The sequence below is a fragment of the Furipterus horrens genome, unplaced genomic scaffold, assembly GCF_987537825.1.
Source record: "Furipterus horrens unplaced genomic scaffold, mFurHor1.1.pri manual_scaffold_5, whole genome shotgun sequence".
Lineage (NCBI taxonomy): Eukaryota > Metazoa > Chordata > Mammalia > Chiroptera > Furipteridae > Furipterus > Furipterus horrens.
In genome coordinates this window covers 196,449,570-196,473,336 of record NW_028327175.1, presented here as the reverse complement: position 1 = coordinate 196,473,336, position 23,767 = coordinate 196,449,570, and the positions used below count along the sequence as shown (strand labels likewise).

General features: G+C 54.7%; 2 protein-coding genes across 3 annotated transcripts in view; one reads left to right on the top strand and one right to left on the bottom strand.

The window, feature by feature from the left end:
• The window catches only part of EDRF1 (erythroid differentiation regulatory factor 1), a 30,626-nt gene extending 17,678 nt beyond the window's left edge, over nt 1–12,948 (top strand). For both annotated transcript variants that reach the window (XM_090278695.1, XM_090278694.1), the window contains 10 exons: nt 1,566–1,754; nt 2,093–2,293; nt 3,219–3,437; nt 4,924–5,147; nt 6,807–6,965; nt 7,132–7,281; nt 8,675–8,828; nt 10,088–10,203; nt 11,307–11,458; nt 12,144–12,948. In XM_090278695.1, the coding sequence (XP_090134821.1) occupies nt 1,566–1,754; nt 2,093–2,293; nt 3,219–3,437; nt 4,924–5,147; nt 6,807–6,965; nt 7,132–7,281; nt 8,675–8,828; nt 10,088–10,203; nt 11,307–11,458; nt 12,144–12,300 (1,721 nt within the window). In that variant the 3' untranslated portion in view covers nt 12,301–12,948. The remainder of the gene's footprint in view (nt 1–1,565; nt 1,755–2,092; nt 2,294–3,218; nt 3,438–4,923; nt 5,148–6,806; nt 6,966–7,131; nt 7,282–8,674; nt 8,829–10,087; nt 10,204–11,306; nt 11,459–12,143) is intronic.
• A 1,630-nt stretch (nt 12,949–14,578) lies between these two features.
• Nucleotides 14,579–20,426, bottom strand: MMP21 (matrix metallopeptidase 21). Its single transcript, XM_090279575.1, has 7 exons — nt 20,265–20,426; nt 19,486–20,047; nt 18,456–18,595; nt 18,090–18,231; nt 16,882–17,139; nt 15,448–15,617; nt 14,579–14,881 (listed from the first exon to the last, which is right to left on the bottom strand). The coding sequence occupies exons 1-7, from the start codon at nt 20,424–20,426 to the stop codon at nt 14,579–14,581; spliced, it is 1,737 nt and encodes a 578-aa protein (XP_090135701.1).
• Nucleotides 20,427–23,767: the final 3,341 nt, after the last annotated feature.

The window sequence follows — 23,767 nt, the reverse complement described above, 5'->3', positions numbered from 1 at the left end:
GATGCCCCCCCAGCACCGAGGAAGTGGTGCACTCAGTTGGAAAGTCGGCTAGTACGGCCTTGGGGTGTTGAGTAAGCTAGAAATGTGGCTTGGGAGTTATTCGATGGGTCCCTCAGGAGCATCACTTTGGGAAGAACATTTGGCCTTGAGATAAAAGTCTGAGTTTCTTGTTTATTTTACTCTAAGTTGCATTTCTTTTACAATATTACCCCTCCCCCCTGTTTAAAATCAGTTTCAGTTGTTTCCCAAGATGGTTTTGAAAGTCTGTGTGTCTGAAATAACACCGAGTGCTTTGGGGTCTTCACTGCACGGACGTAGCGGGGTGGGGGAGGGCGCGTTTCCCCAGCATCAGTGTAGCGCTTCCCACGGACCAGGCTGGGACTACGGACACCGAGGGGGCCCGCACCAGGATGTCTGTGCCTCTGTCATGGGCTTTTTTCCCCTGAAAGGCCTTTCTGTCTCTTCCTGCCTCCTACCCCCTCTGAGCTTCGGGAACCCTTGCTCATGTCCAGCGCCTCCATGCCCACCTCTGCCCCAGCCCGAGGTCCTTGACCCCTTGTCCCCGACACTTGCCTTATACCCCGTCAGCCGGGCGGAACAACAGCTTTATCGTGGACACAGTGCGAGCCAGGATGCCCCTCTGGTTTCCTCCCCGTGCCTCTCACACACGTGACCCCCCGGCAGAGACTCTGTGTTGCTTTGAAAGACTCATGTGTTGGAGCTGATCAAGAAAACGGGGAGGTGGGGGGGATGTTGAGGCTGGAGATGGGGAGGGCGGTTCCCGCAGCATGTTGTTCTTGCCCCTGAAGTCACACTGTTCCCTGGGGTTTGTGTTCCCGCCTGTCCCCGCTGCCAGTCAGGGCATGTTCAAGGAGAGCGGCCGCCTGAGTTCGTGCCGTTGTTTCTGGGGCCCGGCGGGGTTCCTGGCGCAAAGGTGTTTGTTCGTTGGATGAAGAGGGTGGGAGTACGCTGGGCTTTAAAAAGGGAATATCCCTGATGGAAGGAAGAGCCCACTGAGACAGGAGCTCGGAAGGGCAGGCGTCCAAGTGGGCGCCGAGCGTGCTCCCGCTGGCGGCCAGCAGGGTGGGGTGCCGGGGGCGAGGGGGCCGGTGCAGCTGAGGGCGTGGGCAGAGGTGCTCCTGCAGGACTGGGGGAGTGGGCTGAGAACCCCTGCAGCACTTAGGGAGTGGCAAGAAGCCATGTCTTCGAACAGGGGTTCCGCCTGATAAAGCTGTGCTTTAGGAAGGTCACCTTTTGGCAGGTTAATGCGTAGACTAGAGAAGGGAGGCAGGGGGCAGTTGTGAATGGAGTCATGGCAGTGACCCTGAAAGAATGACAGCTGACAGGGACTCACAGGCCTCAGGATCCTCGAAGGAGTGTCTGTTGCAACACTGCTGTTCTCCTTCCCCTCGTGGTAAAGTAGCAAACCCAAGGTGTTCACCAGTCTTGTTGCAACAGTGGTACCTAAGCCCGGAGTGTTTCTGTGAAGAAACAGATTGTTTTTTGACGGTGAGACGTATATTCAAATAAAATGTGCTGCCTTTTCTCCCCACCCTGTGTCCTAGTGGGCTCCCTTCAGAAGGGTAACTATGCGAGTCAATCTGGAATGATCCCTGGCTCCTGGCAACATAAAATGAAACTCCAGCTGATTCTCAAGTCATCAAAGGCCTATTATGTCCTGTCCGATGCTGCCATGAGTCTTCAGAAGTATGGACGAGCGTTACGATACATTAAATTAGCTTTGCAGAGCCACGGTAGGTCATCGTAAATGGATGTACCCAGCAGGCATTGGTGGGGGGCACAGGAGACGGCTGAATCGCAGTAGAGTGTTATCCTGTTTCTGTTGTAAAATTTAACTTTAAAACAACCCTTTTGCATCTTGCATGTTACTTGGCATTTCATTTTCTGCTCTAAGTGGTTTAACGTGGTTTTTATTTGGAAATAGGTGAAGCCCCGTTTGATACCTGACGTAAAATAGCCTAGGGCAGGTACTGCGTTACAAAGCTTCCAGCTGGTAACAGATTTTCTTAATACCTAGGTTGTCATCACTTTTTAATGCCGTTTTCTCCTCCTTTTCACTCTTTCCCCACAGACACCTACTGCTGCCTCTGCACCAACATGTTTTCCGAAGTGCTGCTGTTTCTTTCCCAGTATCTGACGCTCTGCGGGGACATCCAGCTGATGCTGGCCCAGAACGCAAACAACAGGGCCGCGCACCTGGAGGAGTTCAATTACCAGACCAAAGAAGACCAGGAGATCCTGCACAGCCTGCACCGGGAGACCAGCTGCCAAGGTGGGCGGCCACAGCTCAGGGGCCACCGGCCTGCTCGCGCTCGCCAGGCGGAAGTGTCCGCGTGGCCATGTTGCTGTTCTGTTTCATTTCCTTCTTAATTTTAATGTTGCGCATGATTCTGTGTATTTATATATAAAACGCTTTTGAAGTATTGTGTAATTCCTGACTCCACAACTAGGACAAGCTGCAAAGTAAGCTCTCGGACAGTGGCATTGTTGACCTTCTGCCCTCGTCTTTTCATGCGGTTTTCCAGGTCGCCCTGGGGTCAGCTGACCAAGCCAGGGTCTCTTTTGAAAAGGAATGACCGTTGGTGAAAGTGGATGCATTACCTTCTGGGTAATTCCTGGTGCTCAGACCCAGATCATTTTTTAAACTTAGTTCAGGGTTGGCAGTCTGACTGAGTATTGACGTTCTCTCGTGGATCTGAGCGCTGTCAGCGGGGGTGCTGCCCCGCTCCCCTGGAGGTCGGGACACTGCACTTGTTCCTCCGGCCCTCGCTGGACAGCACATTGAGTCTGAGAGCCCATGCAGCGACCTCCTCAGTGCGTCAGGCGTGTGCTGTCGTGCACCTAACTGCCCCTGGTAGCAAGCAGAGCTCCCACTGATAAAAGGAGGAAACGTTTACCCTTGGTGGACAACGTCAGGCCTGCACCAATAAGCAAGTGCACCTGGTAAAATCTGGGTTGTGAGAAGTGTTTGGTATTTTTACATAGGAAATGATTTTAATCAAACGTTAATGTTCCAAGAAAATAGTTTTCTGACTAAAGAGATCTTTACTTTGAAACATGAGTTTTTAGTTTTACTGATTGAATTTTAGTATGTTTATACTATATTCCACTAATTTTATTATCTTCGGATTACTTAGATACTAAGGAAGTAAGATTTAAATGAGTCACAGTGATGTTTCCTTTCTTTTTCTTATAAGGATTTGCATGGGCCACTGATTTGTCTACGGACTTAGAAAGTCAACTTTCAGTCAGTTGTAAATGCTATGAGGCTGCTAATGAGATCTTGCAATTTAGTGACTTAAAAAGCCAGAACCCAGAACACTATGTTCAAGTATTGAAGAGGATGGGCAACATTAGGAATGAGATCGGCGTGTTTTATATGAACCAGGCTGCTGCACTGCAGAGCGAGAGAGTAGGTGAGTATCCTTTTATTGCCTCTTCTGTTAGAAAATCAATTGATTTTATGTGGTTCAAGCAAGGACCCGTGGCATGTGATTTTATGGTCATGGGTACTCAGTTAAAAACGTATTTATTCTTGCCCTGGCTGGTGTTGCTCAGTGGTTTCAGTGCCGGCCTGTGAATTGAAAGGTCGCCAGTTCGATTCCCGGACAGGGCACGTGCCTGGGCTCTGGGTCAGGTCCCCAGTCGGGGCCCGTGTGAAAGGCAACCAATTGATGTATCTGTCACACGTTACTGTTTCTCTCCCTCTCTTTCTTCTTCTCCTTCCCCTCTCTCTAAAAATAAAATCTTTAAAAAAATCTTTTATTCTTAAACTCTCAGGAAATAAAATTAGGAAAAAACAGTATTTCCCTTTGGAAAGCATCATGTCAGTGCCCTCCATTCTCCTTCTGGTCAGTCAGAAGTGACCTGGACAGCCAGCCTCTGCCGGCCTGTTGCTGGACACGCAGCGGCTGGGCAGCTCCCTGAGGCGAGAAGACAGATGAGCGCATTCTGCACAGCGCCCTTAAGTATAGGTGCAGTGCGGCAGAGGAGCGGGACGGGGGAAGTTTGTCGAGGTCGTGGGCTGCTTGGAAGGCTTCAGGGAGAAGGGGCAGCTTGAGCAGATCGGCACGTGTCACGCAGGACGTGAGCAGGCAGTCCGGGAAAGGGAAGGCTGTCCCGACGGAGCGGCAGCGTTGGGAAGGAGCCAGAGCTGTAGGGTCCAGTGGGTGTGTGGTGGCAGCAGGATAGCCTGTGCTTTTGTCAAAAGACGGCTTTATATATATGCGCACATTCATATATACTTGTATAAATTGTTTTATCTGTATATATGGAGAGAGAGAGAAGCACCTGTGCTTTTAAAGTGCCGTGGAGGCGGAAGTCGGTGCAGGAGCACTAGAAGGGGTAGTCAGAGACCTAGGGGAATGAGAGAACACAGGCGCACCTCTGAACCTTCGTGAAGCAGCGCTTTGCTCAGGTGGCTTGATTTGCGTGCTGGTCGGCATTGCAGAGGGCTGTGGCTGACGCCGTGTCAGGCCGCCGTGACCCACACCCGCAGACTGGGTGGCGTCCACAGCAGACGTCGGTCTCTCGCGCTTGGTCAGGGTGCCAGCAAGGCTGGATTCCTCTGAGGCTTCTCTCCTGGGCGCTCACCTTGGCCACCTCGTTGCCGTGTCTTTTCTCCGTGGGTGTCGGCGGTGCCTCTTATATGAACACCGGTCACGTTGGGTTTGGGCCCCAACCTCGTTGCCCCTCGGTTGCCCCTCTATTCAGGGCTCGCCTCCACGTGACTCGCGGGGGGGGGGGGAGGACGCGGCTCGGCACCTGGCAGGTGTGACGAGAGCGGCATGCTGGGCGGTCCCCAGATGTCCTGCTGCTGCCCTTGTCCCCTCGTGACTGCGTCAAGACCCTGTGGCTCACATGGGCGTCCGCTCACACGGGTTCTGTTCTTTTTTCATAAAGTGAGCAGAAGCGTGTGTGCTGCAGAGCAGCAGCTGTGGAAGAAGAGCTTTTCTTGTTTTGAAAAAGGAATTCACAACTTTGAGTCAATTGGCGATGCTACAAACGCGGCCCTTCTGTTCTGTAACACGGGAAGGCTCATGCGGATCTGTGCGCAGGCGCACTGTGGCGCGGGTGACGAGTTCAAACGGGAGTTTTCACCAGAGGAAGGCCTGTATTATAATAAGGTAACACGTTTGCTTACGGTGGGACCTCACCCATTCCTACCAAAAGAGTGAAAACTGGTAATGGCCCGGGACTCTATGGACCATTAACTCCCTTAGAAATAGGCCCGAGGGTACTAAGCATTTAGTGTTGAAGGTGACATTGAGTTGGTAGGTTAGAACATGGTGATCCTGTCGGGTGTGGTGGCCTAACCAGAGTCAACATCAAATGCATTAAAGATTGACATGAGAGGCTAAACCAAAAGCACCAGAAGAGACTATGGGAAGGCCATTTCATGGGATGGGTCGGACTTCCCTAACGTAACACAAGCAGAAATCAAGAAGTAAAAGATGGATAAATTTAAATGTACCAAGATTAAGTTTTTTAAGGGTACAACAGAAAGCAAAATTGAGAAGCATAACACCATTGAATGGAAACATTTGTAGCACACAGGACAGACCAGAGGTTCGTAAACCCTTGATATGTAACGATTAGGAGTCATCGAAAAGAAACTGTCCCAATAGAAGAAATAACCTTGAACAAAAAATTCGTCTATGTCATACAAGTAAATGGTTAATGTGTGAGAAAAATGTCAAAATTTAAACTTTATGGATAATTTAAAAAGTTTCTTTTATCAAATCACCGAATTTCTTTTTGGCAAGTGGTAACATTCAGTGTTGGAGAGGGTACGCGAAAACGAGAGGCATTTAGTGGAGTGCAGGTATCCCCCCTTTTTCAAAGGTGTCTTCTGTAAAAGGCCTGTTTTGGTGCCTGTTTTCAGCACTGCGCGCCGGACAGCAGGAGAGGCTGGCAGGCTCCTCCCGGGAGCCACACTGGGCCCCGAGCTGGGAACGGCGTCTGACACCCAGGCTTTCTCTCCGCTGCTTTTGGGCAGGCATTAGTGAGACGTGCCCTGACGTGTCCTAAGAGTTACCCTTTACGTAAAACTGGACGCAATGAAGCGTTTTGATCGTGGTGAATGAAATAAAAACGTGTGTGCACTCAGTTTTGGGTCTGGGAACACTCGGAAAACTGTGAGTGGTAACTGCTTTGCTTTCTGCCACTTGGGCCGTGAAGGGCTTCCTAGGAAGGCTTTGCTTCCCGATGACGGGGAAGTGTGCCCTTCAGACTGGATGCATGACCCCAGTGGAGAAGGTTCACGGCATGGCCAGTTTTAGAATAAAAGACCTGGTTGTGCTTTTCTTTAAGGATACCTATGCACAGAAAAGGCGTAGGTAAATACAAGAAACGCCGACGTGATTGCTGGTGGAGGTCGGGTGTGCTTGGGTTGGCTGGAGTGTGACCACCTGTATCAGGGACGGGGAGGCGGCGCGCGGAGAAGCTGCTTGTTTTCACAGTCTCGTCCGGCAGATTTTTTATCCTCGGACTCATCAGTTTTTTTTAGTTCACTTGTTATGTAAGCTGTAGTTTTCGTTCAAAGAAAACAAAGGGAGACCATGCATCCTCACGTATCAGCAAGGGGCAGAAAGTGCCAGGGCTCGGGGCAGAGTAGGGATGGACCTGGGGGTTTGTCTGTCTTTTCTGCGGTAGCTGCAGTGGTTTCCTGGTTCCCTTCGTCCTAATGTGCTTTTATCCATCCTCCCCAAGCCAAGCTCACCTCGGGGCGACTTGGAAGAGTGTTTTATGGTGATGTGGCGTGTGTGTACCCTCCTCCCTCCCAGGCGGTGGATTACTATTTGAAGGCACTGAGGTCCCTGGGGACCCGGGATGTACACCCCGCCGTCTGGGACTCCGTGAACTGGGAGCTGTCCACCACTTACTTCACCATGGCCACGCTGCAGCAGGACTACGCTCCGTTGTCCAGGAAAGCTCAGGAGCAGGTACGGGTGTCCGCTGGGTTGGAAAGGAAGCTGCCGGCCTTATATAGTCTCTCAACAGACGCTGGACGTCTTCTCCCTGACAAGCAGTATTTACATGTCTGTAAACTTCTTACACAAAGTTATCAGCTTCTCTATTTTCTTTTTGCCTGTCCCTTAAAAAAAATAGATTGAAAAAGAGGTCAGCGAGGCCATGATGAAGTCGCTGAAGTACTGCGACGCCGACTCCGCGTCTGCCCGACAGCCGCTGTGTCAGTACCGGGCGGCCACCATCCACCACAGGCTGGCGTCCATGTACCACAGCTGCCTGCGTAATCAGGTACTGCCACCGCCACCCGGGGTGCGGGTGCTTCGCTCGCGTGGCCGTGTGCGTTCCACGTGACTTCCGGCCGCTGGCCGCTTAGAACACCCGTGGCATGTAGGCACCTGCCCCGCTTTCCTTCTACCACGTGTTCTTCTCTACTGCAAGTGATTGGGACTTAGTTTGCAAAGTTATATATTTGCCTGGGGGTAGAGTTTTGATTTGTAAGACATAGTTAGGCTTTATAAGAACAGTTTTGTGTAAATCTTGAAATAGCCATCTCTTAAACCTTTGATTGTGAAATAGCATGCACATAAAAGCACATAGGAGACGTGCGGGAAATGTGTGCAATTAAAGAATGCTGAAAGGGAAGCCCTGCATACCTCCCCTCGAGGTTAAGGAGCGGAAAGTACTCTATGGGTCCCCTGTGGGCCCCTCCCTGTGAGTCTCCCTCCAAACCCACCCGGGGTAACCACTGTCTTGATTTTCTATTCTGTCCACACTTTTTCTGTGTTTTACTGCTTAAACAGTGTGTTCATGTTTTACCTACATGTGAACGTCATAGAACAAATCATTCTCTACGTACTGTCCTGTGGCCTCATTGCCTTTCAGTTAGCATCGTGTTTCTGAGATTCTTCCCGATTGGTGTGTGTAGCTTTTCAGTTCAATGATCATGGGATGATTACATCTCAGCTTATTTATCCATTCAGTGATCCCTAAACCTTAGGGTTGTTTCAGTCTGAGCCCGTTAGAAACAACCTACTATGAAGAGTCTTGCACACGAGTCCTGGTATGCAAGTGCATGTGTTTCTAAGAATGATCTGAGGCCCCACTTGAAGGTACCCGCTTGCCTGCCTCCCTCCTCCTGAGAGGTGGCCTTGCTTCTGCCCGGAGGCTTGTGCTTACAGCGTCTCAGGGTAGACTTTTGTCCTGCTGATTTCCCTTTCTCAGCAAGACAATCCATCTTGCACTCTGCTTAGGGCACGGGTTTATTTCTGAGTTGCCTTTATCCTGAGGTTAATGTCTTTTGAGGGCCAGCTTCACCAGAGAGCATTTCCTTCCACCTTGTGCTGGCCCTCAGCTCTCCCCCTTTGCCCATAGGAGGCCGCCAACCGATGTTCAGGTTTGCCCAGGTGGCAAAAGCAAGCCTAAGAGTCCAAGACAGTTCAGTGAGGGCAGAGCTGTCTTCCCAGCAGGCAGTGCGGAGACAAGTGCATAACCGTGTGTGGGATGGAGCGTAGTGTGTTACCTGAAAGTGGTGGAAGCCCTCAGTGTGAAGGCTGACACTGTAGGACTTCAGGAAGAGGACAGCCCCGTAAGGCACTCAGTGACCCAGGTGGGGGCTTGGCCAAGCCGCTGCTGTGCAACCCATGCCCTCGGGTTTGCTCCCTGCCCGTCCCCCTGGCTCTAGGTCGGCGACGAACACCTCAGGAAGCAGCACCGGGTGCTGGCCGACCTCCACTACGGCAAGGCCGCCAGGCTCTTCCAGCTCCTGAAGGACACGCCGTGCGAGCTGCTGCGGGTGCAGCTGGAGAGGGTCGCGTTCGCAGAGTTCCAGATGGCCGGTGAGTGTCACGCTCCCGGCTCAGGCCTATGTGCGCCGCCCGGGGGGCCCTTCTGGGTGTGAGGACTGCTGTCTTTTGTCTGGGGAGTTGTCTTCTCCTTTTCCCTACCATGACTTTGGGTGGAGACCAGAAGTCTACACTTTTCTTTTTATGTTTGTTTGTTTATCTTTAGAGAGAGGGGAAAGGAGAAAGAGAGGGAGAGAAACATCACTGTGTGGTTGCCTCTCACTTGCGCCTCCAACTGGGGACCCGACGTGCAACCTAGTCACGTGCCCTGACTGGGAATCGAACCAGCGACACTTGGCTCGCAGGCCGACGCTCAATCTGCTGAGCCCCAGCAGCCAGGGCTTAGAAATATACACTTTTTGAAGTGCTTTTTAAAACATGGAGGAAGGGATTAGGTTATGTTCAGTGACTAGATGTTAAAATGTAGCCCATGAGCCCTCATGAGCACAGAGCCTTTCCCACGCAGAAGCTCACCCACGCCTCAGGGCCCCAAGGCTCATGGGACAGCAGCCTGCCTGGGGGACCGTTGCACAGCTGCCCTGTGCTCCGGCTGCTCTGGGCGTCGCGGGGCCCAGAGCAATTCTTAGGTTGTCCAGTGTGGCCCAGGGTCTCCCAGGTCACAGACCCCTACCAGACAGGGCGTGCCAGGCTTATAGGTCACCCCCTGGGAGCCGAAGGCAAAGGCCAGGTCTGTTAGGACAAGGTTAACTCCCGGCGACACGTCCGCGCACACCACGGAGTGTGCGCTCCCCGGAGCGGGGCCGGGGTGCCGTGTGGTGCCTGGGGGCTGGGGAGACACTCCCAGGTCCCAGGGCAGACGGGTCCTGGCTCCGCCGGGCGGCCTGCTCTGCGCGGAAAGGCGGTGTGTCTGTTCTCCACGTAGGACGACTGATGGTAGGTGCTTCCGGAGCCCTGAGCAGCACCGCGGAGCTGGTCTGGTGGTGGCCCACGGCCTCCGCCCGCGGGTCCCCTGACCTGGCACTTAGATGCCGGCTCTCCCTCCACAGCGCCGTGTTCTCGCGCGGCAGACCCAGGCCGCGAGGCAGGGAGGCGGCGACTGTCTGTTCCGTGTCCAGACTTCCTGTTTCTCTCCAGCGAGAATGACGAAGGAGAAGTTGGATTTAGATTTGTTGGGCTTCTCTTGAGCGCTGTTTACAGTGTTTGAAAGGCAGAATTTTTATTAACACATTGACATTGAATGGGTGTCTAGATTTATATTTACAGAAATGACTGTGCTGTGTTTAATCCTCAAGGTCAGAATAGCAATGTTGGAAAGTTAAAAACGCTCTCTGGGGCCCTGGACATAATGGTGAGAACCAAGCACGCATTCCAGCTCATCAGAAAGGAGCTTGTGGAGGAATTGGACCAGGTAAGGGGGGAAAGTACTTTTTATCTTTGTTTCTTATGTATCTGATGCCAAGGGATGAATGTTATAGTGGGTATGCGGGGTGCATGTGTGTATGTGTGTGTGTGGACAGGGAGCAACAAAAGTAGGCTTACAGTTCTTGTGGAAAATAATATAATTAATAACAATACAAAATTAAACTGTTCCACGTACTCACAACTGTAAGCCTGCTCTTGCCCCACCTGGTATGTGCAAACACACACACATGTATCACCTCTGCATAAGAGCAATAACAGTGGCTTATTACATTTTACTGATGGGATTATTATTAACTATTTTTTACTTTGAAAGTGTATTTTTAAAAAAAAATTTTCACCTGAGGACGTGCTTATTGATTTTAGAGAGAGGGGAAGGAAGAGAGAGAGGGAGAGAAACATCAGTCAGTTGCCTCTTGTACACGCCCCCAGCTGAGGACCAAACCCGCAACCCAGGCCTGTGCCCTGACTGGGACTCAGACCTGCAGTCTTTGGTTCATGGGATGATGCTCCAAGTGAGCCACGTGGCTGGGGCTACAAGTGTAACTTTTACGTTTGAAAATGACCACATAGACCTTGGTTAGTAAGGCCCTGGGAGTGGAGTCTCTGTTCAGAGTTTTCCTTTTGTGTGTGTGTTGTGTTTGGTTTGTTAGGAGAGAGAAGAGGCCTCTGCCCTCTTGTACCTTCTAAACCGCCGGGGAGCGGGGCAGCGGGGGAGCGGTGTGAGGGCCGAGCAGGCTCCCCGGGGAGGCCTCTCTGGTCTGCCAGCACCCCGGCACCCAGCACCCATGCTGCCGCTGCCCTTGCTGAAAGCCTCCCTGAGCCCCCTCGGGACACCTGTTTGGCGTGAGACGTTTTCCTGTTGTGTTTTAATTTATTAAAAAGATCTCGGGAGAGTAAGGAGAGGAGGGGAAGGTGGCCTGGTCGCAGCCTCTCCCGCTGCCGCCAACAGGGCTTCCCTAACAAAAGGGGTCTCCGGGGTGCTGGCTGTTTGTTGGGTGGAGAGCTTCCTGGATTAGTGACACTCAGTCCGTCACGTCATATGAACTTGAGTTGCTGGGGAACTTGGGTGAGAAAACGTCTTGTGTTTAGCCCAAGAGCGATGAGACCTCTCCCGCCGCCGACCCTGCTCCTGGTCTGAATCGGGAAGAAGTGCTCAAGCTCCTCAGCATATTTGAGTCCCGGCTGTCGTTCCTGCTCCTTCAGTCCATCAAGCTGCTGTCCCCAAGCAAAAAGAAGACGAGGTGGGTCACACTGCTGTTAGTGGGAGTCTTCCCCAGCGCCGTGCGTGTGGGAGGCACGCGGGTGTCTGTGAAGGGGCGGATCGTTCTTACCTCCTCTCTGGGTGGCCAGGGTCTCGGGGCATCCTGCTCAGCACGGAACTGCCTGGGACCCAGCAGCTGAGGGGCCCTCTGCGCACACAGGATGCGCTGACAGATCAGTTGAGGTGCAGCAGTTCTGTGAGTCAGGGTCGGGGCTTCAAGTCCAAGGTAGTCCTCGCTCCAGGGAAAGCAGCCCCACGGTTGCTTCACACGTGTGCTGGTCAGCCCCGTCCGAGGACCCTCTATCTCCAGTGTCTTCCTGTTTAGTGCATGCCCCACCCCCCGACCCCCAATAGAACGCAGGTGATGGTGTGTAGGCAGGACCTTGGTCTGTGCCGCCTGCAGCCAGGAGCGGTTCCCGGTGCACACTCGGCGCCCGATGTGTGTAGAAGTAAGGAGCGTCAGTTCCAGCTGAGGCATTGAAATGGACGTCTGAGGACAGGTCCTCAGCAGCAGCTCGACAAGGAGGCATGGGACAGGCACTCCCAGGGCGCTGCTTCCCTGGGAGAGGGGATGCTGGCTGTTAACTGTTGGCGTCCCCTTGTGGACGGTTGGTGGGCCTCGCTGTTCATGTCACGCCTTTCTTGTCCTGTTTTTTTTAACCCAGCAATAACATGGAAGAAGATGTAGCCCTCAAAACCAACAAGCAAGTTTACTCCCAGCTTTTGAGAGCTACGGCTAACAGAAACACAAGTCTCCTGGAGAGAACTGATGTTCTCATCCACCTGCTGGACCAGCTCGCAGGGGGCGGCGCCCTTCAGTGACTCGCCAGGGCCCCGCTGCGCAGATGCAGCCGTGCCTTCTGCACTCGGGGGCCGTCTGCCCCCTCGGTGCTCCGTTCAGTTCAATACACAGGAAACACCACTCCAGCGGGCACCGCTGCACAGACGTGGCGCGCTCATTGCCACGGCAAGGCAGGCTGGGCCGGCTGCCCTGGCTGCTCGCAACGGCGCTGGGACCGGCGTCTGCCTGGCGCGCTCAGCGTGCCCTCCCGTGAGGGTGCCTGGGGCCTCATGCTAATCGACCTGCTGGGATGCAGTTACCTGTGTCGGTGTTCGTGAAGTTTGTTTAAGGTCCGTGGGTTTCACACAGTTATTTCAGGTGAATGTTACTTTGGGTCAAGGGAACTTGTAACCAGGTGGCTCTGGTGGCTCAGGTGGGTTAAGTCTACAGTGTTCCCTCCTAACAGCACGGAGAGAGTCTGCCCTCTTTACGCTGCAGCGCGGGCTGTTTCGAAGACTAGCCACTGTGCAGTTCTCTGTATTAGTGCATGTTCCGAAGGGTCCAGTCCTCTCTGACTTTGTATGGCAGTGATCAAGAATAGATACTACCCTCCTTTTTTTATTTTAAACTTGAAACTGTGAATAAGGTAAGAAAACTATTTTGAATAAATAAATTATTTATTTAAATTATGTTTGTCTTTTTCCATTTCACACTCTTCACATTGAGTTTTGATGTGAACTTGTTTGAGTAATAAGTTTTACAAAGTAAAGATTAAAACGACAAAAACAAGCTTCTGCCACGCACTGAAGTCTCCCTAGGACGTCACCCTCAGTACTTGCTGCTGGGCGGCCCCGCCCCGGGGCACAGGTGCACCACCTGTTCCCTTTCCTGGCGTGGGCGGCCTGCTGTGCTGGTCCTGTCAGGTGACAGCTGGGTTTCTGTGCATGACGTCGTCGTCGGAGATGGCTGGCCCTGCCTCCAAGCCCGCAGCCAGGTGTGGCCTGCAGCGCCACCTGTGGGCCACTGTCGCCGAAGGTCCTACGCCCCGCCTGGCAGCCCCCCTGCGGCGCTGCGCCAGGGAACTGGGGCCGACCTGCTCTAAGCTGCATCTTTACGAACTGAGGTTTTCGGGTGGTCGCCTCGACAAAGCACGGCCCTTGGTCAGCGCCGGCACAGCTGTCTTGCCATTTGGCCACTTCCTTGTTGTTTATTTGCCTTGTTCTTGGGACAGGTTTGCATCGATTTTCAAAAATTAATCGTGGAAACATTGCAGGTTTTGACTAACGTGGAAAGCGGCTCCGCCTGCTAACCCTGCGCCTGGTGGGGACGCGCCCGTGGGTGAATGAATTCTGTAAAAAGCTGGCTGTGGGCGCTGCTTGACGTGGCTGGACAGCCTTGCAGTTGAGGGAAGTTCGAAGCAAGAAGATACAAATCCTAGCTGTCTTCCCTTGTCTGAGCAATAGTATGCAATTCCTAAGGTGCCTTTAAAGTGTTTTATAAGTTGCTGATTTAATTTAAATTAAAGCTTTAAAGTGCTGTGTTCTGGCTGTTCCTGTGAAAGAATAGTGTTTGGGCCTGATCAGCGGGACTTCTGAATCTTCCCTAGTTTCAAGGCCAGATTCTGTCCCCATCGTTACATATGACATCGGGGGGGTTTGTTTGGGCTAAGAAGCTGTTATCTGAAAGTCAAAGGGACAAAGTGCCTCTCTTTTGAGGCAACCGATACAGGAAACATAAACATCCAATTAGCCCTCAACATAAATAAACTTCCATATAAAGTGTTTCCTGCTTGGAGGGGGTGAGCCAGAAAGCTGCCTCTTCAGGTCCATTTGGAATACAGACCTGTATTCCAATAAAGGGCACCCCAGGAACGGGCAGAGTATAAGGGCACCGGGCTGGGGTGAGGAGAGGAGGGGCATAACGAGCCAGTGCGTCTGACCTTGGGCAGGACCCTTACGGAGCGGCAGTTTCGGTGACTGGTCCCCACAGCTGCCTTCCCGGCTCCCCTGGAAGTCGGTGTCGGGGTGGGGGCCGCTGTGCTGGGGACAGGGCTGCAGAACCCTAGCGACCGTGGAAGACTGATTCCTCTGCACTTTTTTTTCTTTTAACTTTTCTAAAATTTGTAAAATTATTTTTTGCCTGAGCAATTGTTTTTTAAATCAAGTATTTTAAAAGTTCAATAACATTTTTTCCATGGGTTTTAACCTAGGGAGCCCCATTCGCTTAGGTTACTGAAAATCTGGCGGGTTTCCTTTGTGAGAGAAATCTGACCTTTTCTCTTAGAAGAGAACCCTGGGGCTCTCCATTCGCTCGCCCCCCTCACGACATGTCCAGCGTGGAGGCGTGGACGTCACACACATCAAACCACTGCTTGGAGACAGGCTGCCTGGGGAGCAGGCTGTTGAGAGGGAGCTGCGCGCCCTGCCGCTTGTCCCTGTCGCCGGCCACCTTCCAGTACGCGCTGCCTTTGAGCAGGAAGACAGACTTGTGTGCGTAGGAGTAGTACGCAGCATCTATGTCCCTGAGCGGGTGGTCCCGGGGCTTTGCCGCCGGGAAGGCTTCCGTCATTTTCTTCGGGTAAGAACCAAGGACTTGATTTCTGTTCACGTCGAATGCAAACACCTGGAAAGCAAAGAGCAACACTGGCTTTTTGGAAAGTCATTGATTGAGACGCAGTGGTTCTCCAAATTCCTAATACCATGGCCCTTTAATACAGTTCCTCATGCTGTGGTGACCTCAGACCATAAAATTATTTTCGTGGCTACTTCATAACTATAATTTTGCTACTGTTATGAATCGTAATGTAAATATCTGATATGCAGGGTGTATTTTCACTGTTACAAAATGAACATAATTAAAGCATAGTGATGAATCACAAAAACAATATGTAATTATATATGTGTTTTCCGATGGTCTTAGGCGACGCCTGTGAAAGGGCCGTTCAACCCGCTAAGGGGTTGCAACCCACAGGTTGAGAACCGCTGATTTAGAGCAATGAGGGAGGTAAATCTGTCTTCGCACCAGATTCTTTGGGCTTAAAGTTCTGAATAATTTTCCATACGATGGGCTGGTCTGCCATTGCTCTGTTGGTCTGGGGCAACAGCACAGCTTTTAACTGACAACTCAGCCACCTGAAAATCTCAGCGAGGGATGAGAGAAGCGCCACCAGGCTGCAAAGCCTCACTTACGAGGGACCCTTTGAAGAAGTAAATCAGCTGCTTCTTTCGGTCATAAAAGGCTGTGTCCAGGGGACTTGGGACGCCTGGGAATCCTTCAGAAATCAACCTGGGGTAGCTTTTCCCTTGTTCATCTGTGTGGACCTGGTCCCTGTCACTGTCGTATCTCCAATATTGATTCCCTGAGAGCCAAACACATAAAAAAATCACCGTGGTTTATTACAGTTAAATTGCAGGAAACGACGAAGCAGACGGCTTCCCCTACAGACCCAGCACCCACAAGGTCCTGCCCCAGGCCAACGCTTCCCCAGGCCCCGAATCACTGCTGGACTCGGCCCCCCCAGAGACTGGGCGTTCCCAACGTCAGCTGTTCGGGACGCCTTAATCCACGGGAAGATGTCCTCCCAGCTCCGAAGTATCTAAACTACCGACGTCTGCCTGAGACGATTTCTTAATGCAACGGAACTAAAAACTGTGTGTAATGTGAAGGAAAAGGAAGACTGAACTTATTCCTGGATTTCTCACGGCAAAGTTTGCACACCCCCTTCTTTTGGTCTGGCTGTCGCCTTGTTCACGCTCTGAGCCCCCAAAGCAACATGGATCCGTTACCAGGGTTCAGGCAGGAAGGGGGGAGAAAAAGCAGTAACCACAGCATCGTGTTCATAATGAGGTTCCGTGGGTTTGGTTGGTCAGCAAAGGCAGCCTGCTGGCCTGGCTGCTCCCGGTGTTCCCCAAGACCCGCAGGCCCCACATCCACTCCTGTCTCCTGCAAAAACGGGGCCTCCCTGCCCAGAAACTGGCTCCTCAGTCGCTGCCTGCAGGGTGACGCCCGGCCTCTGTGCTGGGGCTGACCCTGTCTTTGCAACCTAATCCTGTTGTGTGAGGGCCCTTCCTCCCCACCCTGGGCTCAGCTGTCACACTGATCCGCTCGTTCACTCCCAGGGCTAGGGCTGTGGGCCAGCCCCCCATGGCTTCCCCCTGCCCCCCACCTCCCCCCACACACCACCCTGGGTCCTACCCTTCTGTCCAGCCTGGGCCAAGCCCCGACTCCGGGGAGGCTCCAGTGGTTTTAGGTGACAGTGACCAGCTCTGCTCCTTCTACCCCTTCAAACACACTGTTCCTATTGCGGGCGTCTGGGGTGCCTTTCAGAACCAGGTCCAAGCTTCTGTAGGGAGGGCCTTTCCTTACTGTTCTCTGGCGAGGACCTCTGAGCCCACAGAGCCGTCCCTCACTCACTGCCTCACTCACTGATGCGCTTGGTGCCTGGGGGCAAAGGTCGGGGACCCAGCACGACCCCATGCACACGGAATCCACAGTCTGATGGGACAGACAGAAACTAAGCACCTCCAAGAGCCCGACGGGAGCGTCCCCAGTCCAGGCTCAGGACGTCTGTTCTGAAAGCACATGTTTAGTATGGGAAAGGGAGCCGCGCTCAGGACCTCTACCTTTAAAGAAATAACGTTCGTCTCTCCTCCATGTCCAGACGTGGACGAAGGCATCCATGCTTTGCGCTGGGACTCCGTGCCAGCCAGTGAGGATGGGGAGGGGGTCCCCATAACGGGTCCGGTTGTGGCGATTTTCGTAAAGCCAGTACCAGCTGTGGCGGAAGAAATACGTGCTGAACCTCACTGTCACTTCTCCGTGGTGGTCTCGCTCTCTGCGAATCCAGTCAAACACAGTATCAAATGCGCCTTCACAGGAACCTTAAAAAAAAGAAAAAGTTCTGGCCACCCATCACCTTGCACAAAAACCAACAGTTCCTGCTTCCAAGGATGATTTAGAGACCGTTGCTAGGCTGAAGATTTCTATTAAGACATTTTAAAGCCGGACACTGCAAGATTGGAAGTGGGTCTTCCCTGGCTGAGTAGAGGGAGCAGGAGGGACCCTGGAGGCCCGCAACCGTCTGGGCACGGGAATTATCCTGGCTTCATTATTAGCAGTGCTCCGATCCCTCTCTAAAGGAGGCTAGTTAAATGATCACGCTAAGTACAGCTGATGCCTCGTCTGATGGCTGCTCTGACTTCCCTGCAGCAAAGAAGCTGAGTTCTGGGCACACACATGAGGGAGACGCTCACTGAGGGAGACCCACGCGTCCTGGCATGCGTTCCTCTCCACAGGAACCGCGTGCCGACATCAGGACGGTCTGAGTAGCACGGAAGTGGGGACGGTCCCTGTTTCCGGTGGAAGAGTGGAGGGTGGCTTCCTTCCCTGCAGCCTCAGTGCTAAATCTTCCCTCACTTCCATTAAATAGTTAACCAGTGGCCCTTCGGCCTGAACAGTCAAATAGACATTAAAGCTTATCCTGGCATGGCCACGCTGTTCTCTGTCTGAGGTTGCAGACGACCAGTTACTTCTAGCTCCTGTGGCTCTTGTGGGAATGCTACGGCCCGTGGGTGGGTGGGTGGGGGGCACTTGAATTTAAAAAGCCACCCTGTCCAAGGAATATATTTCATGCAAGAGAGGACACAGGAGGGACAAAATGCACAGGAGTGTGCTTCGCACTCCATGCGCCTAGTCTGAGCGTGGCTGCCTTTCGCTAAGGACTGATGCCCCACAGCCTCAGGGCAGCTGCTCTGGGGGCCACGGGCCCAACGCGTGCGGGGGTCCTCAAACGCACTGTCGGCCTCAAGGACGGGCTGCCCAGCAGTCTTACCATACAGCTTTTGAACTGCTTTTCTGTCTGACCAGTCCAGCTCAAACGCAGGGCCCTGGGAAACATAATTGGGCCGCATTATGGACCCTGCCCTGTAGGTGTGCGGCAAGCCGAGGACGTGGCCAATTTCGTGGACGGCCACCTAGAAGGGAATGCAAATTGTTGGGGCAGTGCCACCCTGGCTGTCCAGGCGTTCCCCCCACCCTGAGGGCAGGCTGCGCCTGGGGAGGAGCTGTGCTTGGGGAGGAGGAGGGAGCTTTCTCAGGACGGGGACACCTCCGCGGAGAGGCCCTGGCCTGCCAGACTGTGGCCCACACTGCGCTGCCCGGTGCCGCTCGTCATGATGGTCAGCTTGAGACCACTGACCTTGAGGAGGCTGATGCCCATGTCACTGGTAGGAGGCGTGAAGTGCTCATCATCATCGAAGTGAATGTCACCCAGGCGCCAGGCATGTGCGAACTCCTGCCCGCTCCCATCAAAAACCCGAGGACAGCCCAGGTGCCGGCCTGGCCGGGGGAGAGGGAGGAGGTGGTCCTGGTGAGTGGGGAGTGCCCGTTGCACAGACTCCTTACCTGGCGGGACCTGGGGACACAGACCCTGTGGGGTTCCCTGGCTCCAGGGGCTTGCAGGGTCCCCTAGCAGAGGCAGCGACCCCTGGACCAACTCCAAAGCGTGAGGAGTGTGTGAGGCGTGGCTGTTGATAAACTGTTATAAAGTCTAAGGACACAAACCCAGTGCTTGCGAGCCAAGGGGAGGGAGGCGGCTCCTCTCCGGGCCTGCAGGGGCGTGTGGTGGGCGCGGGTAGCTGGAGGCGCGCGAGGAGACCAGGACCGAGCGGGACCCGCAGCTGGGCGGCCAGGAGGAGAAGCAGCCGCAGCCCGGCGGTCACGCCCTTGCATCTGTGTAGGTTTTCGGCCACCTGTGCCCTGTGAGCTTCTTGCATCAGGAGGTCACTGGGCACAGCCGTGAGCACCGAGATGGGGCCTGGAGGGCCACCCCCGCCTGCCTTGTGCCCTGAGGAGCACACTGAGCCCCTGGGAGCAATGCTCAGGGCTGACCTGCCCCGATGTCCCGGTGAGACCCTCTGGGCTTTTTGCAAGGTGACATGCCGGCACCCTTCCCGGGGAGTGGTGACAAAGCGCCATCTACAGAGGGCTTGCAGTGTGCCCGTGCCCAGACAGGTGCCAGCTCAGAAGAGCCCAGGAGGCTCTGCTCTCTGCCCACGGCGGGGTCTAAGGCAGCAGCAGGCTGGGCTGGGCTTCCCCTAGGCGGCCTGTTCCACCCGGGGCTCCCATCGCGCTCACTGGTCCCTACCTCGGGCTACGGGCGGAGGCAGAGGGGGCCCCGGCTGCCTGCAGAGAGGACAGGGTGGGCGCAAAGTCTTCGTTCTTCCTACCTCGTCCGAAACCCAGCTTTATGTCAACGGTAGCCGCCGGGGCGATGAGGTCCTCCCGGAAGTTCAGGGGCATCACCTCGCTCCACATCCTGAAGGCCAGTCGGAAGATGTACCTCTGCTCCTCCACGGAGAGCTGGCTACTGTAGCCTTCCCCCACCAGCCTCCAGGTCAGGGTCCTTTTGGCGAAGGCCAGGGTGCCTGCCCCCTGCGGGGGGCCCTTGGGCTGCCAGCCTGGCCCTGGGAGCAGCGTCTGCAGGAAGCGCTTCGGGCGGGCCCTGGGGCGCGGGCGCGGCAAGGTCCGGAGCGCGGGGCTTGTGGCCTGCAGCTGGGGCCGCGCGTCGGGGACGCCGCAGCGAGGCCCGTTCATGGCCGCCAGCGTGGCCGCGTCTAGCTTCCCGCTGGCGGGCAGCGCATTGACCTTCTGGAATCTGCGCAGGGCCTCGGCCAGGGCGGCGCCAGGGGGACCCTCAGGTGGCCGGTCGCGGCGGGGGCCCTGGGGCACTGGGGCTGCGAACGCCGCCCCCGGGGGACCCTCTGCCCAGCCGTATTTGGACAGGAACCGCTGTGGGAGAGAAATGCACCGATCGCGGGCCCCGGCCGACGGCGTACTTCACACCCGTGTTCTCCGACGTGTATACGCCACGCAGCCCAGCGCACACGTGCGTCATGCCACCACCCCAGTTACACGTGGGGCCCAGGCTCCTGCGGGGCAGCAGCTCTACCCTGTGCGATCGGCGGTTTGGGCGCGGCCCCGCACCTGCGGGCTCGGTTCCCCCTACCTGCGCTGCGCGGAGGTCGGCGATGGGCGCGGCCCGGCGCAGTTGGGGCGGCGCCAGGTCCGAGCGGTCCCGGCTGTGGAAAAGGGCCTCGGGCCAGGCAGGCCGCGGGGCCGCGAGCCAGCAGAGCAGCAGGGCCGGGCGGAGGACGGAGGCTGCGAGCATGCCGGTCCGAGCCCGCCGTCCGCCTCCGCTGCGCGCCGTCTCCCCTCCGATGGGGGAGCCCGGGACGCCCTTATGAGCAGCCGCCCGCCGCCGCCCAGGGCCCCGCCCTTCCCACGGGGACCCGAAGTGTGTCCGCCGGCGCCGCAGGCCCTGCGGGGGCCGCCTTTGAAGACCCCAGGACCACTCGTCCCGCGGGGATGAGAACTTTGCCCGCGCCCGGCTCCGTTTGCAGAGTCCCCGGGCGACCGTCGCGCGCACGTGCCGCCGCGGGGTTGCATTTGCTTGGGGACGTGCTAGGGGCAGGTCAGCTGCCGGGAGTGTGGTGCGACCCCCGCCGCGCACCCGAGTCTCAGCACTGCACCTGCTCCGACCACCCGGACCCTTTAATTTGCTTGTAGTTGGGTCTATAGATTTAGAGGGAGTGGGGATTGCTTTAACTCTTACCTTTTATTTTTTGTCAGTTACAGTTGACATTCAGTATTATTTAATATTAGCTTCGGGCATGCACCGTAGTGCCTAGACACTTAATTTAGGGGGTTGATTCCCGTCCCCCCATTAGTCTACACACCCACATGACGTGGACCCCCGATGCTGTTCTTTGGGGGTGGGGGTGGGGGCTTGAGGAATTTTAGTTTATCAAATTTTTTCTTATTGCTTTTGTTTCTCTTTATAAAAGGAATAATCAGTATAGGAAAATGTAAATTTTGAAAGTACTGGGAATAAAGGAAAAAATACTCTGACTCAGATGGTAACAGTTTTGCGAAATTCTTGGGGATGTATATTGTGTGCATGCATAGAGAAGTATCTGTGTGTGTGCAATTCTACATAAATCCCAGTCTCTTTTTTTTTTTTTTTAACAGGGAAGGGAGGGAGAAGGAGGGAGAGAAACATCCATCACTTGCCTCTCGTGTGCCCCGACCGGGGACTGAGCCCGCCGCCCAGGCATGTGCCCTCACTGGGAATTGAGCTGGTGAGCCACACCTGCCAGGTCACACAGTCTCTGTTTTATGTTATTATTGAAACTCAGTGGAATATCATGTGCATCTTTCTGTGTTCATGAATGCAGGTGTTCATCCTGCCAGTTCATGGCTACATGGTGCCCCTTCTGTGGGTCAGGGATTTTTATCTGAGGATAAGCTGGAGCCACACCTGAGGTTCTAGAAAATGCCCCGGCTCACACTGCCCCTCTCCGCCACCTCAGGAAGGCAGAACAGAGGGAAAGGGCAGGCGGCCAGGCTCCTCTGCTGAGAGCGTCCAGAGAGCCTGAGGGATGAGGCCCTTCGGCCATGACCACAGGTGAATGCCTGGCATTGCAGCGTCAGGGGGCTCGTCAGTCAGAGTCGGCGTGGGGCTGCTTTTTGTGCTGCGACTGTTTTGGGGACGGGAGACAGAAATGAACACGACGGAAGTAGGGTGGGGGGACAGACAATAAAACAATGAATGAAAAATGGAGCTAGTGGCAGGGGCTAAGAATATAACTAGAAAAGCTGAATGCCGGGGAGGTGGGGATGGGTAGTCGTTATTCAGGACAGCTCTTGGAAATAGAAAGGACAGTTGTACCTGTCAGGATATTTATCAGTTTACGTGCCCATGTTACCAAGGCAGGGAACACACCTGACCTATGAGAAATGGCTGCCTGCGCTTCGCTGCACAGTCCCTAAAAGAAAGCATAATGGTTGGGCATAAAGGCATGTTCACCTCCCACTTTATTGTGTTTTCTATTTTTTTTAAATTGAAATCTCAAACTATGTTTCAATTAGCAGACGCCCCCTAAGTGTTTTCTCTGGGGAAACAAAAACCTGAAAAGGTGCAAGGCTTATGACAAAGTTACTCAGACACTGACCTAGCTGGCATCCCGTTGCTGGGAGGCTGGAGTTCTGAGCGTGGGGCAGAACTGAGAACTCTGCCGTCAGAGCTGGTGTCCGGGGGCTGATGTCACACAGCCCGAGTCCTGGCGGGGGAGCAGCCTTGGATGGGGCCTGTCCACTCCCAGGCTCTGGCAGACAGACCGCTCCTGAGCGTCAGGTCTTCATGCCTGTGCGACAGCGGGGCCCGCTGGTGACAGCCAGTCCCTCCTGGGGACTTGAGGGGCCAGGTGCTGATTGCTGCAGGGTCCTGGCCTTCACTTAACTGCCCTCTTTCTTACTGTCTTACACAGCTGGCCTCATGCGGGTCTGGGCGAGGGGACCCAGGGAAGCACGCCTGCCCTCTGACCGTGTCTGTGAGGGCTCTTCTTCCTGTCGTGGCTCAGCCTCCGGTGGCCTGGCTTCTCCAGGCTGAGTGTTGGGTAGACAGAGTGCCTGTTCCAGGTAAGCTGGATTTGGAGGGAATCAGTTGGAGTTAGGAGGGAAACAGCAGAGGGAGCCATGTGACCTACAGAATGAGGGACATGGCCTCTTGGGGAAACCAGGTCCTGGGCTGTGCAGGACACTCCTGTCTCTGAGCCTGGGGATGGGTTTGGCTGGAAGCTTCTAGAACCTCCTTCAGCACTGAGGTGGCATGACCCAGCTGTCAGTGGGAGAATTGAAAACTTTCCCTATAACACCTATGACTTACAAGACAGGCTTGCATGTTCTCAGCAGTGCGCTGCCTAACATTTTGGAAAGAGCCCCTGAGTTATTCCTACAGAAGATGTTTAGTACAGCGGGGAGTCAAGTCTGACTCTGGAAGTGAACACGTTTCGGGTGTTTGGGCGGAAACCCCTGGGCTCAGGTGCGGCCCGTTGGTTACTTAGAGCTGCACGTCACTGCCCGGGACGGGGGAGAGGGCTCTTCCCGCTCTGTCCTTCTGACCCTGCATGTCAGTCCCTTGTCATCCACAAATCAACCTTGGCCTGCGCCGGGCCGGCTGAGGCTCCGAGGCCTCCGGGGAGGCTGTGCCATGGCTCACACACAGGGGGCTCTGCGGCCTGGGGTTCCTCTCCCTCCACTGGAGGGGGCCCATTGAGGTTGCCCCGTGGCTGGGGGAGGGGAGCCATGGTCAGCCTGCCTGCCCTTCCCCGCCCAGGTGTGTGCCTGGTCCTGGGACCATGATCGAGCGGGTGGACATGGAGGTGATGATCGTCATCGGCGGCGGCCTACTGATCGCAGCGGTTCTTCTCATGTGCTGCTTCCTCTGCGCCTACTGCAAGCTGGCCAGCGTCTTGAGGTGAGTGACGGGGGTGAGAGGGACTAGGGGCCTTCCAGGGGACGCCTGGGGCCGCCCCCTGGCTGAGGTCAGGACCAGGGGCAGGCTTGAAAAGGCACACAGGCAGGTGAGTGCAGACTTTCAGCTTCTCCGCCTCCTGGCTGGGGGCTGTGAGCTCTCAAGTGAGTGTCTCAGCCGGCAGCTCTGGGGGTCCC